General features: G+C 47.0%; 1 protein-coding gene across 1 annotated transcript in view; it reads left to right on the top strand.

The window, feature by feature from the left end:
* Positions 1–7,160: 7,160 nt before the first annotated feature.
* Positions 7,161–15,702, top strand: part of KPNB1 (karyopherin subunit beta 1) — a 40,002-nt gene continuing 31,460 nt past the window's right edge. Inside the window, exons 1-4 of the mRNA XM_056863850.1 lie at positions 7,161–7,238; positions 8,814–8,872; positions 14,670–14,852; positions 15,200–15,400. Of these exons, the coding sequence (XP_056719828.1) occupies positions 7,199–7,238; positions 8,814–8,872; positions 14,670–14,852; positions 15,200–15,400 (483 nt within the window). The 5' untranslated portion in view covers positions 7,161–7,198. The remainder of the gene's footprint in view (positions 7,239–8,813; positions 8,873–14,669; positions 14,853–15,199; positions 15,401–15,702) is intronic.

Below are 15,702 nucleotides of genomic sequence, written 5' to 3'. Positions count from 1 at the left end.
AAGAGTCAACAGGTGTATGCATTAAAAATAGGGACTGGTGCCTGGTCAAATGGGGATATGGAATAGCATAGTATAGCACAATCTCATCAGATTTTGGAAGCTAAGCAGGGTTGGTACTTGAATGGGAGACCACTAAGGAAGACTTTGCAGAGGAAGGCAATGGCAAACCACCTCTGAATGTCTCTTATGTTGAAAATCCCACCAGGCATTGCCATAAGTCAGCCGTGACTTGATGGCCAAAAAAAATGTGATGGGTGATTTCACACAAAAGGCGCACCTGAGATGGTTCCCATTTTCTTCATTCCATGTCAGTCTTGTATTCAAACTCAGAGGTGGCCAAGGGCAAAGTGAAGCAGCTGCCCCTCCAGGCAGCAGAGTTGGCAGCAGACAGTGAGGCACAAGTCGCATGGGTGTGTGCGCGTGCGTGTGAGGTCTTTTGATAGGTGCCATTCAAATAGCAGTGCTCCTGTGTAACTTCTTTCCAATCGGCCTTGTGTGGACAAACTTCTGGCTGTGTTTGTGTATCCCCTGCGTTAACTTGGTTACCTGTGGAAGGATGTTGTGTGGACTTCTTATCCATTTCAGTGAGGGCTGTGCAGGAAAGCTTAAATGGATTGTGCCCTCTGACTGTAATAGAGCCAGCGTGGTGCAGTGGTTAAGAGCAGTGGTTTGGAGTGGTGGACTCTGATCTGGAGAACTGGGTTTGATTCCCCACTCCTACACATGAAGCCGGCTGGGTGACCTTGGGCTAGTCACAGCTCTCTCAGCCCTGCCTACCTCACAGGGTGTCTGTTGTGGGGAGGGGCAGGGAAGGTGATTGTGAGCCGGTTTGATTCTTCCTTAAGTGGTGGAGAAAGTCGGCATATAAAAACCAACTCCTCTTCTTCTCCTCTCCTCCTTTCTCCTCCTAGATTCCATCTGAGTTTTCCACCTCCCCACATGTCTGGAAATGCCAAATGCTGTGGTGTTATCTTCGGTATCCTAGGGTTGATCAGTTGTCGCTTTTTGTCGTCTGCATGGGTGCCTGTGGGTATGAAAGTGGTGTTGTCTTCCCACCCAGCTGGTGGCATTACTTTCCTTGATCCAAGTAGTAAAGGAGGATTGGTGTGTTGCAAGCGAGTCCTTTGCCAAAGAATGTAATAGAGGAAACTTGGTGCCGCTGTGTTGCTGTTCAACATTTAAACTCTACAGAGATTACTAGTGCAAGGTGATTTGCATTATAATACAACATGTTTAAAAACTGTAGATGGGGCATATTCCAGTCCCCAAAAAATCTGTTTCAGTGGATATCTGCACTCATAATGTTGGAAGATGGACAGCAACTACGCATGGCTGTCGTAAAACACACACACACACACCCCGTCTCCAATGTGCTGTTGACTATGTTAAGTTATAAACCTGACGTCTGTTTCTGCTGTCATAGAAAGCAAAAGCAACGGGGGGGTGGGGAGACTTGGCGCTATTAAACTATTGATTTCCCTTAAAGGCTAAGCCTGTGTGCTGGTATTGAGGTTGATGGGCCTTCTGAAGACGCAGAGGGGGCTTCCCCACCTCATACCCAGCCCATCTGCAGCTTGGCGCAATGCTGCTGTCCCGGAGAGTTTGGGACCAAGCTGAGTCCTGGCACTACAAGAACCCCAGCCCAATTGATGACACGTGTTACTGGTAGCTCCGTGAACTACCTGTTGGAGACCCCTGCCCTAGGCTTTTCTCATCTATAGCAGGTAAAAGGTCAAGGTCCCCTGTGAAAGCACCGGGTCATTCCTGACCCATGGGGTGACATCACATCCCTACGTTTACTAGACAGACTTTTATTTACGGGGTGGTTTGCCAGTGCCTTCCCCAGTCATCTTCCCTTTACCCCCAGCAAGCTGGGTACTCATTTTACCCACCTCGGAAGGATGGAAGGCTGAGTCAACCTTGGGCCAGCTACCTGAAACCCAACTTCCGTCGGGATCGAACTCAGGTAGTGAGCAGAGCTTGGACTGCAGTACTGCAGCTTACCACTCTGTGCCATGGGGCTCTTCATCTATAGTTAACATTGATAAAAAGTTCCTAAATCTGAAAAATTGGGCGTAGGCAATTGTACGCCGCAGCACGCACACATTTTCCTTGAATGAATTGAACTGACCCCACCCTTTTGCTCTGTACCAAAGCCCTTAGAAATCGCCTTTCACACTTCTGGAATCTATTTTGCATGTCTAAATTTTGGGGCATGATCAGGCCCTAGAACTATATAGCCATTTGGATTAGCTCTGGGAGGTCACAGGCAGAGCAATCACAGCTAGAAGGGAGAATAGCTCTTCTGTGGCTTTGAAGCAGGCATAATCCCCAAGGCCTCTGTTTTTAGAAATGAAGTTGTAATGAAACACAGAAAAACCGACCAAGCTGAAGAGCTACTGTTCTGTGCCTTCCAACATTTTGCCCCTTCCTGCTTTCTAACCAGGATATTTGAATGATGGAATTATCCTGATCACATTCTGCAATCTGACAAGTGTTTGTCAGCAAGAACAGTTCGAGCGGTTCCTCAGTGGAACAGGCTTCCTCGGGAGGTGGTAAGCGCTCCTTCCCTGGAGGTTTTTAAGCAGAGGCTAGATGGCCATCTGTCAGCAGTGCTGATTCTATGACCTTAGGCAGATCATGAGAGGGAGGGCACCTTGGCCATCTTGGGAATGGAGTAGGGGTCACTGGGGGTGTGGCGGGGGGAGGTAGTTGTGAATTTCCTGCATTGTGCAGGGGGTTGGACTAGATTACCCTGGTGGTTGCTTCCATCTCTATGATTCTAGGAATCAGTGCTGTAGAACGGAATGACTGCAAGAGGAATGGGGGTAATAGAAGTGCAGATATGTTGACCAGTCAGCTGAGATCTCATATTCATTGGAAGCCAGGCCTCACTGACAAATGACGAAACAGTGCTACTCTAATGCGTCTTGTAATGCATATATATCTCCTCCCCACCACCCCATACACACAAATGGTTTTGCCAGTAGTTAGAACGACAGGCAGAGAAAGAAGTTTGGCACTGTGCTTATCCACCTAGGTTGTTTTTCCTGCTCTACTCCCCAAGCAGAGGCTGGCAACTGTGTTCTGTTAGCCTAACCTGGCCCACTGAACACTTGGCCCCACTAGTCTCCTCTGCCCTTCTAGTAACCACAGGCCAATCTCAGACCACCAGTAGGAGAGGAAAAGCAGCTGAGGGACTGGTGCTTTGAACTGGACCATTTGCGTAGCAATGAAGAGTAAGCAAGTGGAAAGGAACACGCAGGGTTTTTATTTAGTGGAATCTTACATGTTCAGAGTATGGCTTGACCCAGTCTGCTTACAGTCTGGGACCCAGCCAGCTTTTCTGCCCAGTCTCACCCAATTCTCCCCTGTACTACAGCTTCTGGTCCCACATGGCTTTTGTCCCCGCAGGCCTCGTGATCTCCAGCGTAGCCTTTCACCACCAGCAGAAAAACTGGTTGGATCCAACCTTTCTTGAACATAAACCAGAAGGGGGAGGAAAAGAAAGGGAAGCCCAAAACAAAATTACTCAACTGTATATAGAAGTTGTAAAAACCTTTCCTGGCTGGCTGGTCAAGCATTTCTGCAGCATTTGGATCGTCCAAAAGGCTGAAGGAGTGTAGAATAAACCACCAGAGTTCACTGTGTGTAGTTGTGATTTGTGGCATTTACAGTGCAATTCTGTGCGGAGTCAAACCCTTCTAAATCCATTGAAGTTAACAGGCTTAGAGTGGACTAACTCTGAATAGGACTGCACTGTCAGTCTTCGGTGTTGTCTTCTGACTGTGCACTTGGTCCCCAAATCAAGTGGCTGTCTATTCCACAGGACAATATTGACATAAAGCTGTAGGTTGGCCCACAATAAGATGGAATGGCTCACAGATAACCTAGACCAACGTGTCTGCTGGGAGTTCCTCCTGCTTCCTCGGGTGATTATTTTCAACCAATCTACATAAGTGAACTACAGTTCTCTTCCCTCCGGCTTCTCGAATTCCTGGAAGAGGACACAGGCATAGGTAAGTCTTTCACTGGCTATCTGTTCAATTGTGAAGACAGTCCAGGGTCCCTTTTGGGAACTGACGTGTGAAATAGGATGGTTGAGAGGGAATGAAGGAAGATCAGATAGGCCTGCTTTGGAAGACGTGGACGGCCCTAAGCGCACAGTGAGATCATGTTAATGACCAGGGAGCCACACGTGTATATTATTTACAGAACTCCATGCCCTTGAGTAGGGCAGTGTTCCAGGTAGAGTCCCTGTAAGTAGAGGACCCTACAAGGAGAGGATACTTTAATGATACTGCTCATACAGCCAATTCAACTCTGAACAGTGTCACACTAAGGCTGTTACCGCACTAGGTATTCCCAGCGATGTATTAAGAGTTTGGAAATGTTATAAAAAATACTGTTCGCACTTTGTTTGTCCCCTTTAGCTGTGAAGACGTCTTCCAACATTTTTTTAGCCGTGGCATCCAAAAACCCTTTTAAAGTGATGTTTTTATAACATTTCCAAACTCTTGATACATCTCTGGGAATACCTAGTGCGGTAACAGTCTAAGACTAAAAAAATTATATATATATATATATTAATCAGCTGGGGGGGAAACTTGGCAACTGCCAATGTAATATTAAAATCTATACCTACTAAAAAAACACCCTCAAATTATACAATTCATACCTAGGGTCCTGGATAAAAGGTTTTATCCATCTATCTCTTGCCACATTGAGCAGGTCACAGCTGAATAGAGGAAGTTGAAAGGAGTCTATGGGCGAAAACGCATGGTCGCTTTAGCTCCTTTATTCCCTGTTTCAGCCAGGATTTAGCCAGGATCGAATGCACGTTCGGCGAAACACATGCGGTCGATCCTGACTGAATCCTGGCTGAAACAGGGAATAAAGGAGGCTAAAGTGACCATGCATTTTCGCCCTCTCTGACCAGAACCACATTGACACACTTGCTCAGAATAAACGACCCAATAGCTCCCCTGACGGAATGGCGTTCAATCTAGCCGACATAAATAGTCATCTGTGGCACAGGACTATCAGGAAGTCAAAGTATGTTGGAAGAGATTGTGGCAGCATTAAACCTAGGTATGCTCTATGTACATGAACATAGCTCTATGTACTCTTTATCACAGTGCTTCTAAAATCCAGTTTGTGATAGGAGAGGATACTGTATGCTTTGGTAATGGGTTAGTTTGCAACCAGAACACTTGGGACAGTAGGGAGGTTGTCAGCTAACACTAGTCTGCCAGGCAGGAGCAGATGTCCCTCCCCCAATCCTCCAAGGCAGCTGTTTTTGGGCTGCTGCAATCCCTCAATGATGTTTTTGCTGGCTATAGGTCAGTTGCCAAACACTCTCCTGCCTCCAAGTAGGGGGAGCTTTGTGTTTATTTTGATATTTATACCCATTAATGAGGATCCAAAACGATTTACCACAGTGTTCTCCTTGCATCCATTTTATTCTCGTGACTACCACCCCTAGCCCAAGGTCACCCAGGTAGCTTCCACGGCCATGTGGGAATCTGAACTTGGGTCTCCCAGATACTTTATTTATACTTTTCTTATAGGACAGGGTGCCAGATATTCCCTTCCAAAAGGAGCGTGTTACTATACAGCCCTGGTTGGCAGCTGAAGAAGACCCCGAATGGTCGAAATAGGGAATATCTGGCATCCTGTCCTATAATCTGAAGATTGCCATTTGGCTACTAATTGGAAATTGCCACCTCTGAGACCTTATACCTAAAAGACTGTGGCAAAAAGAAAAGACTATCTTATTGCCAGAAACCCTTGCCACTGGGACTACCTTCACATCTCCAAGATGCAAGTCAAAGCGAGATATCTGCACAATTTGTGACTGTCAATTGATATATTGTGATTGTACAAATTCATATATGAACTTTAATATGATGTGAATATTTGTGAAACATATATCTAACTAAAAAGAATGCAGTATAAAACTTTGCATATTTCCTGCTATTTCATAGTACCTGGAGGTTGGCAACCCTAGGTATGTACACACACACACACACACACACATGTACATAGAACCGAATATACACAACAGTTCCGTGCACATAATATTTTACACAGAAATGTCTGGAAATTAAAAAAAACTGGAATGCTGGTAATGTTAGCATAACTTTGGATATTGCGCTACTCACGGTGGACTAGATACTTAAAGCAGTTTTTTGTTTAAAAAAGAAAATTTAAGCATTTAATAGCAATAGACAACGCATTTAATGAGACTCTGAACTTATAAGTCGTCCTTACTCAGTGGGCCTTACTCCCATGTAAGTGTGAACAATATCGCAGCTTCCATCCAAAATCTGCATAATTTATTTTTTCAAAAAAACACCCGACTGCGTCCCCATCCGACTTCGCTAGCGTCATGACGTATGAAGTGCGTTAGGCCAATCAGCGGCTTGCGGAGGGCGAGGCGGGCGTCGGCCGGTTGAAAAATGTGAGACGGGGGGGGGGGAGGTAGGGAAAGCGAGGCGCTTCAAGCCAGACGCGTCGCGGAAGAAACGCTCGCCTGCGTCAGCACGCTCGCTGACGCAAGGCCGTTCAACGTGCCTGAAGGCGGGCCGGGGCCTGGCAGGCCTGAGCCGTCCAGTTCTCTTGTCTGTCAGTCAGTGAATCAAGGGGAGGAGGGCGCGTAAATTAGCGTCCCCTCAGGGCGGCTGGGGGTGGGGGGGTGCGCGCGCTCTTTTGTCCCCCCCTTCCCCCCCTTCCTTTCCCCTCCTCGCCCGCCCGGCCCGCTCTTCGCCTCGCGCTCGCGGTCATCGTTTCGCTTCACCTCGCCGCGCGCGCTCTTTTTTTCAAACAGCCCTTCCTTCCTCCCCTCTCGTTTTTTTTCCCCCTCCCCTCATTCTCTTCCGCCGCCAGGAGTTTGTGTGTGGGGAAGGGGGGGGAGGGGAAGGGAAGTAGTAAAGGAGAGAGCCGAGTCGCTTCCGGCGCGGGGGGGAGGGGGTGGGGTCCGCCCCGCGCGAGCAGCTGAGGGAGAAGTAAAGAGCGCGAAGGGAGAGAGAGAGAGGGAGGGAGGGAGACCCGGCCCAGCACAGGGGGGAGAGAGAGAGAGAGAGGCCGGCGGCGGCGATCACCGACTCCGCTCCCCCCCTCTCGTTTTCCTCTTCACTTCCCCCCCCACCCCACCTTTCATTTCCTTCCTTTCCCGGTTTCACCTCACGCCGCCGCCATGGAGCTCATCACGATCTTGGAGAAGACGGTCTCGCCAGGTAAAAAAAAGGGGAGGGGGAGGGGAAGGGGGGGAGGGGAAAGGCCGCTCCATGTGGAGGGCAGCCTGGGGGAGGAGGGAGTCCCGCTGCGGGGGGGGGAAGGGGGATAGTGGGTTGGGGGGGATGGTGGGTTGGGAGTGGGCATTTCCCCTTCCCCATGAACGTGGGGACAGGGTTGGGGTGGTGTTTTTTTTGGGGGGGGGTAGGACCGGTGTTTTAGGAGGGAGGGCCAAAAATGAGAGCGCCCCCCCCGCCCCAGTACACACGCATGGGGAAAGGTTGGGGGACAGTTATGGGGAGGGGGTTACCTCCTTTCAGCGCACCCCCGTTTGGCGGTGATGATTCTCCCCCGTCCCCCATGGGGGGGGGGCTGAAGCCATCGAGGGCTAGATGTTTTTCTTTCCCCCCCCCCATTTGGGAAAATAGGGGGTGGGGTGGGGTGGGGTGGGGGGCAATCCCCGGGGATGTTCGCGCGCATTCGCAAGGGACTTCGCTTCGGTTGCGATATGGAGCGGACGTGTCTTGGGAGGGGTGGGGGCAGAGCGATTAATGCACGTGTATGAAGATTTGGGTGGGGGGGGTTTTCAGCGGGATGGGTTCGGGGAAGCGATTGGGGTCCTGCGGAGGTGAAGGGTGGCCTCGGGGTCGCCTCTTAAGGCAAGCGGGGTAAGGCTTGGAGGTGAACTCCCTCGCCCTTCGCTGTGGGGCATGGGTGTTGGCGGCGGGGGGGGGAGAAAGAAGTGTTTTCTGCCCTTGGGGTAGGGGAAAGGAGAAGCTGGCATGTGCAAGTGGTGTTCAGGAATGGGGTTTTTTTTTCCTCCAGTGGCCCCACGTGCACTGGGGTTTATTGGTCTCCCATGCATAATAGGGGGATGTAGTGGATGTCAGTAATGGGGGTGCTACTTTTAGGACTTAATGCACTTGGATAGAGCTGTGCGTGTGTTCATTGGGGTGTGGGGGTTTGGTAAGGGGAGAGGATCCTGCCCGGTTTGAAAGTAGGCCCCAATCGATCTGATTATGAGTACTATATTGGGGGGGGGGATGTCATGGTCCAGTGCATCTTTCCCACTTAAATGAACGGGCAAAGGGAAATCTTATTCTCTGCAAGCTGTGATGCCGGCTCCATTTGTTGGGTGAGGGGAAGGGGAACCCCCCCACACACACACACATCATCATCTTTACTTGCGGATAGAAGATGCGCCTCCCTTTTCAACTCGAGTGTGTGATACCGTTACGGAAAGTGATTTCCCCCCCCCCCCTTCAGATCCTCCTGCGCTTCCTGCAAGTGGAAAGTTAGTTCTTCACGAGGCCTCCTTGCAGGGAGGGAAGGCCAGAGGCCGCCCTTTTATATTTGTGTGTCTGGGGATGGGGGTTGCCCTGATCTTTAAGCACTAGGAGGGAGTTGGTTGGCGTGTTGTCTCCTAGTTATGCGAAAGAGGGAATCCAGATGCGGCGATGGTTGCTTGGCGGGCGTCCCCCGTTCAGTTGGGGGGCTGATATTGACACCCTCCTTTTCTCTTCCTCCTCTCCCCCTCCCCGGTATCTTCCCCTTCCCCCCTTTTTAATGCCCTGCAGACCGCTCCGAACTCGAGGCGGCTCAGAAGTTCCTGGAGCAAGCTGCCATCGAGAACCTGGTAAGAGAAAAACCCGGCCTTGGGTGGGGTTCTCGAAAGCGGGATCCCCTCCCTATGCGCGCGCGTGTGTGTGTGTGTGTGCGCGCAGGCCGAACCGCCATAGAGGGGCGCAGCCTAACAGAAGGGTTTCTTTTTTTTTTTCCTCTCCCTTTTTTTTTCTTTTTGGAAGGGGGGGTGGGGGCTAGGCAGCCAATGGGAGCGCGCCCGAGAATCGCGCCACCCAATCGCCGAGGCAAGCCGGGCCCGCGGGAGGGAAAAGGAAGGGGAGGGCGGTTTTGCCTGTGCCGCGCTGCATGCATGGAGGGAAAAAGGCTGTGGAGGAGGGAGGATGGCTGGGGCTGGCGGGGGCCGGCCATGTGGGGAAGCCGGCATGAGTCTGGCTCGGCAGCCGAAGCAGGAGGCGGAGGCCCGCAACGGGCCTTTCCGGCCTCTGTGCTGGCAAGAGGCGACAAGTTTAGGTTTCGCTTTCCCCCTGCCTTTTTCTTTATCCTTGGGCTTGCCCAGCTAGGTTTCTGGATCATCCCCCATTTCTCTCTCCACCCCACCAACGTTCGGGCATTTTCTCATCTCCAGCTCCCGCATCCCAGCTTCCTCTTACTGTTTTTGCTAGCCTTGTATAAGCTGCATTGTATCCATTTGATTTCCACAAGGTCCTTTGCTTCAAGATTAGTTTATCTTGTTTGGAAATCAGATGTTTAACCACTTAAATAAAAAGCTTTTCGTTATCTTACACTTTGGAATAATCATCTCTATCCCTGGAATTGTGGTGAAGCCAGAGTACAATAAGGAAAGGATCATAGGCAAGCAGCTACATGGTCCTCTGAACTAAAGTAGGGCAACCAGAATTTATGTTCTGATGGAGAGTGAAAGTAGATAGTTCACTTCTGTTTTTCCCTTCAGGAAAAGATATAAGAAATGCATGTCTGCTTGCTGTTTATTGGCTCAACTAAGATTGGTGCCATATGCCTACTTATGAATTTAATGGATTTCTTTGTGCAGAATGGAAAAATGAATTGGATGTGACCTAGCTTGTATCTGAACCTGTGTTCCTGACCATGGGCTACTTAGTAAGCTGCATGTGTTCAGGAAAGATTGTGTAGCATATCTTGAAGGCACTGACAGCATGTCTAAATCAGCTAGCGCATGTTGTTTGCTTAAGTAGAAATGACTGAGGATGTACCGCTCATCCCTTGAGAGAATCTTTAAATGATGCTTTGACTGTTAAATGGCTCAGGCTCCAGGATTGTGCCTTTGAAGGCTGTGGGGCTCCTGGAGGCTTTGGACTGGCTCCAGCAATCCTGCAACCTTTAGAAAAACTACTTGTCTGGGTTGCACATAATGTTGTGAAGTGGCATTGTTGATTCAGTGAGTAGCTTGTCTGTTGTTGCCCTTAGGTACTGATATTTTAGTATTTAAGTTTTCATTCAGCTGCGTAGAACATTTCTCTACATTTCATTTGCAGAGTCACATTCTGTAGTGGGGCTTTACTCAGGTTGTTTCATATTTAGACATTTGGTGACATTCACGCAAACTTGCATTTTAAAAAGATCTCAACATACTTTATTATTAATACCTTGTACACATCAATCTGTACCACGTGCTATGGTAGTCTACTCTAGTGTTGTCCCTAGTTTGGGAAGTGTCATACTTGAGCCTGAAAACGTATCAGTTCTAAATGACTGTTTTAATAATAATAATATTTTATTTATACTCTGCCCTCCCTCAGCAAACCAGACTCAGGGCAGCTCACTACAGATAAATAGGCACATGAATACAGGTTAAAACAATCTACCCCCAATCTAAAAAGCAGTATAATGTGCTTATACAGATGGCACAAACACTTCGCCTCAGAAGGATGTCACAAGAGAAGGTGGCTGTATGTCAGTTCCTGCCATTGATGTTACTTTGTTCTTAAAAAGGGGTGTGGTGGCGTCTGCAGTTGGACATGTGTGAAGAGGAAAGAGCTAAATTAATAAAAAGCAAAAAGGAATCCTGAGATCATTTGGGGGTTATTTCAGTATAGAAAGAATGGTTGGGTTTGCTCCTCCTTGTTCTTTCATGAAATAAGAACCTCTCGTTCTCACTCGTGAGAAAGCAAATGTTCGCCATTCTTAGGCTGTTACCCAACTAGGTATTCCCAGCGATGTATCAAGAGTTTGGAAATGTTATAAAAAACATCGCTTTAAAAGGGTTTTTGGATACTACGGCTAAAAAATGGTTGGAAGACGTCTTCACAGCTAAAGGGGCCGAAGTGTGAACAGTATTTTTTATAGTAGTTTCAAACTCTTAATACATTGCTGGGAATACATAGAAAGTGCGAACAGTATTTTTTATAACATTTCCAAACTCTTAGTACATCGCTGGGAATACCTAGTGCGGTAACAGCCTTAATTTCTGGACTGTCCATCAAACTCTGCCCGGCTGAAGCGTCTCCATCCGCAAGTCCCGACTCATCACACAGGATTTTGTGTGTGACAGGATGAAGCCCAGCATGGGAAGGAATATAGGGGATGTCTCACATGCTCCGGGCAGCGAGAGGCCAAGGCTGCCCGACCCTTCTGGAGCCTCTCCTCTTGGTTTAAGAAAAATGCAGCTACAATTACCCCCACCACGCTTCCTCCATGTATTTTAGCTGGATTTTTTTTAAATCAAATTCTTAGGAGACATTGTCTGAAACTATATTTCACCTTTCTTGTAAGGTATGTCATACATAAGATTCCATTTTATCCTTACAATAACAATTTGTAATAGGATGGGCTATGAGTAAGCTGAATGGCTGAGTGGGGACATTTGAGACAAGGATTCATGATGGGTTAAGGCTGTGGCTCAGTGGTAGAGCATCTGCTTGGCATGCAGAAGGTCCCAGGTTCAATCCCCGGCATCTCCAGTTAAAGGGACTACTAGGCAAGTAGATAATGTGAAAGACCTCAGCCTGAGACCCTGGAGAGCTGTTGCCGGTCTGAGTAGACAGTACTGACTTTGATGGGCCAAGGGTCTGATTCAGTATAAGCCAGCTTCCTGGGTTCACAAATCAACCAGTCTTGCTGACTGTCTTAATAACAGTCTTGCTAAGAGCTGAAAAGTGTTTACCATTCCTAGGCACAGGTGCCAAGTTTTTAGGTGCCTCTGGGTGACAAGAAGTCAGTATTTCAGAAATACAGAGCAGTAAATTCTAAGGTGCCATCACATAATTCTTGGGCCACAGGGCTTCGTTCTGCCCTTTGGTTATACTTAACTGTGTGTGTTTGGATCAGGGCAGAACTATACATTAAGAGGTAAATTCAAAATGTGCTGGCTGGCCTGCTTGCCAGTTTTCCATGCAAAGTATCTCTAGCTCTCTTTAGCCCATTTTCCTCCATACATGTTTTGAGACTAGAAATAAATGGGGATGACTTTTTGCTGAGGAAAAGGTGCAGTACTGCCTGTCATTCACAGTATTTTCAGTTGGAGACTTGGCAGCAGATATTTGAAATAAAATTGTTGGAAAGGGTAGCACTTGTCACTTCCTCTCCCCCAGTGGAGATCCCGAAAGGTCAAGAGCTCAAACTCTTAAAAGTTCTTTTTTACATTGATGAGCTTCTGCTTACCCTTTAATGCCTCCTGCTGTTCCATATCTATTTAAAAGTAATACATCAACAATACTGTTGAACAAGAATGTCATCTGTTTCTCCCCCCCCCCAACCTGGTGCCTTGTAGGAATGACATGGGCAGGACCAAAGATGGCCTAGTCCAGCCTTCTAAGGTTCTGTCCAGCTTAAACAATGTCAGCACAATACTTATTCCTCTGCAGGTCAGTTTCACTATTGCTGAAAGACTGTAGCCAAGTCTGTTGGTTTCAGACAGCAGTTTTCCCAGGTGCCCCTACTTCCACACACAATTTTAAGCTGCTCAAAGGTTCTCACCTGTTCTTTGTTTGGGAGAGGATGTGTTTCTTAACCCATCATGGTCTAAATAATGTTCCATTATCTTATCTACGTTGCTTTCCTTTACCATGCCATCTTAGGTGAAAGATAGAACTTTCTCTAGATCTCAGCTCTGCTTGGAATGGCGGCCAGGTGGAAGACGATAAAAGGATGTCCATACCCTAAGTCAGGGTGGGTAGCATTAGAAATGTGGGTTGAAGGATGTGGAGGGGCTATAGGAAGGTGGGTTGGGACTTTGCAGTAGCACTGAGAACATAGTTTGGGTTCTTGCGTAAAATTGTTTAAACACCAGCCAGTGGTGAAAAGGACTGGGACCCAAAGCACTGCACAGATCCATATGCTCAAAAGGCAGCTGCATACCAGCTTATTTTTGAAATTGCAGTCACTTTCAAAAACAGTGTATAATAATGGAGTGGGTTCTGCTGTTCGGAGAGAAAGAGTTACCATTTGGATCCCAGACAAATTCTGGTTTCTGAACACCAGTAGCTGTCTTTCTGATATTGGTATGCTTGGATTCATGGATTTTTTTTCCAGCCTGGCAGCTCACCCCCCACCACATTCAGCTCACTGACTACTTCCTTAAGTAACAGTGGGATTGAACATTGATAATCTTTTCCTGCCCCAACCATTGCGCATCTTACACTTATGCAGCCTTCTAAAATGCTTTCTTTTCTGCAACCATTTGGGGTAGAAACTTACTCCATAGCCTGTCAGTCTGTCTGGAAGTCCAGAGGGGTTTTAAAACTATCAAGTGCTTTAAAGCAAATTGCCCTTTGTACCCATGCTAGTATCTGTGGCTTGTATGTGTGTTTTAGGGCTGTAAGTGGTGTAATTTACCAATTACTTCACAAACTGTTCATCAGAGTAACACACGTTATTTGTTGACTGTATTAAGTTTACTTATTTTAGGAGATAACATTGGAGCAAACAAACCCCCCAGTTATGTGCCATTTAGTTGGTTTTAAAAATCCTTGGTGTTGAGTTCCAGGAATTCTGTTTGAAAACAGATTTCTGTCTTTTATAGCAGGGCATCCTGTTCAACACAAGGTACACTCAATGAATGTCTTCTTTTGTAAAAAGTGTACAACAGATTTGTGTCTTACTGTGTGTAGCATATCTGGGTGTTCATACTTATAGTAAGCTAAAAATATGGTTGATCAGTATAATGCTCGTTTCCTACCACTTTTTAGTTAGGAATTGTTCTTGTGTACCGTGTCATTATACCAACTTGAGAAACAAGGAGTGACTAGTAATTGCAGTGGCAGTGTGTGTTAGTTTCTATATAGTAGGTAGAAGCTTCTTAATAGCCCCTCTTCCAAAAGTTGTGAAATTTTGCTAGAATCCTGAGGAACGTATCTCGCTGCTTGTGGGGAAGGCACTTAAAGCAGATGACAAAGAATAAGTGTAGAGATTCAGAGCTGTCATGATCATTGGGTAAGAGCTCTTACTAGATGCTTTCTGGATAGACTGAAGAAGCAAAACAGTCTATAGTAGACTGAATGTTGGACTAGGCCTTGTGACAAGGGTTCAGACCTTTGTATTAGACAGGGAAGGGACTGAATGGTCTTGTACAAATTAAGGACCAAGAACGTGTGACTTTTGCAAGTAGGAATAACCAGCGGGTGGATTTAATTCATATTTTGTACCATGCAAATACAACCACTAGTGTGGAATAGTACATACTATATGTAAAGAGGGGTAGCTTGTGTATACTCAGCCCTGAAAGCTTAGATAAACCAGTAGCGAGTGTACATTCAGCTGGAAGTATTGGCAGTTAAATTCACTGAAGCTTGGATATAATGCTTTCTTCCCTCAAGATGCAGCTCCTGTCAGTAACTGAAAAAAAGTCTTAACCTCTTTGTCTTGTCGGCCAGCCCACTTTCCTTGTGGAACTATCCAGAGTGCTGGCAAACCCAGGAAACAGCCAGGTTGCCAGAGTCGCAGCTGGTTTGCAGATCAAGAACTCACTGACTTCTAAAGATCCTGACGTAAAGGCTCAGCACCAGCAAAGATGGCTCGCAATCGATGCCAACGCTCGCCGAGAAGTCAAGAATTATGTATGTAAAAGCCACCATCCCTACTTTTCTTCATGGTGTTAGTTTTGGTCTAAGAGTTTGCCCTGCCTTCCTGTAGTTAATACATAACATTGCTTTCTGCCTTTGTGTTATGATATGTTGCTCTTCAATTTGCTTTTCTTTTCCTGCTCGTTCCCTAGTTGTGGGTAAGTGTTTACTGCCATGAAAAGCACAATTGGAGGTTGAGATTGCTGTCTTGACTTTTAAGACACATCTTATGACATTAAAACATTTAAGACAATTGAATGTGTATCTCATAACACTCCTCCTTAGCGCCTACTGTGTTCAGGTGTCTCTTTCTGGTGTAGTGATCCTTTGTTTTGTTACAGGTTTTGCAAACTTTGGGTACCGAAACTTACAGGCCCAGCTCAGCCTCACAGTGCGTTGCTGGCATCGCCTGTGCAGAAATCCCTATGAATCAGTGGCCTGAACTCATTCCTCAACTGGTAGCCAATGTTACAAATCAACACAGCACAGAGCATATGAAAGAGTCAACATTGGAAGCAATTGGTTACATCTGTCAGGATATTGTAAGTGCTACCATGTGAATCTACAGTTCTAATGCCCCTGCTTTTTCTCTGTACCTGTTCTCCTCTGCTCTTGAGGGCTTAATTGGAACCAGCAAGTCCACCCAGTAGGCTCATTTGCTGAATATATTTTCATGGCCAATATTGAATATTGTAATACATGACAGAAAAATAGTGCCTCTGAGTGTGCACAGAATTGCTTTGCCACGCCATTTACTAACATCCCTCCTCTTCCTCCCACCCCCAATCAAGGATTGAACGCAAGGGGTTTCCAAGTCTTGAACTATAAATGAGCAGGGTCCCCA

The sequence above is a fragment of the Euleptes europaea genome, chromosome 18 (genome assembly GCF_029931775.1).
Source record: "Euleptes europaea isolate rEulEur1 chromosome 18, rEulEur1.hap1, whole genome shotgun sequence".
Classification (NCBI taxonomy): domain Eukaryota; kingdom Metazoa; phylum Chordata; class Lepidosauria; order Squamata; family Sphaerodactylidae; genus Euleptes; species Euleptes europaea.
The sequence above is the reverse complement of the archived record's forward strand: the minus strand, read 5'-3'. Positions and strand labels throughout refer to the sequence as shown.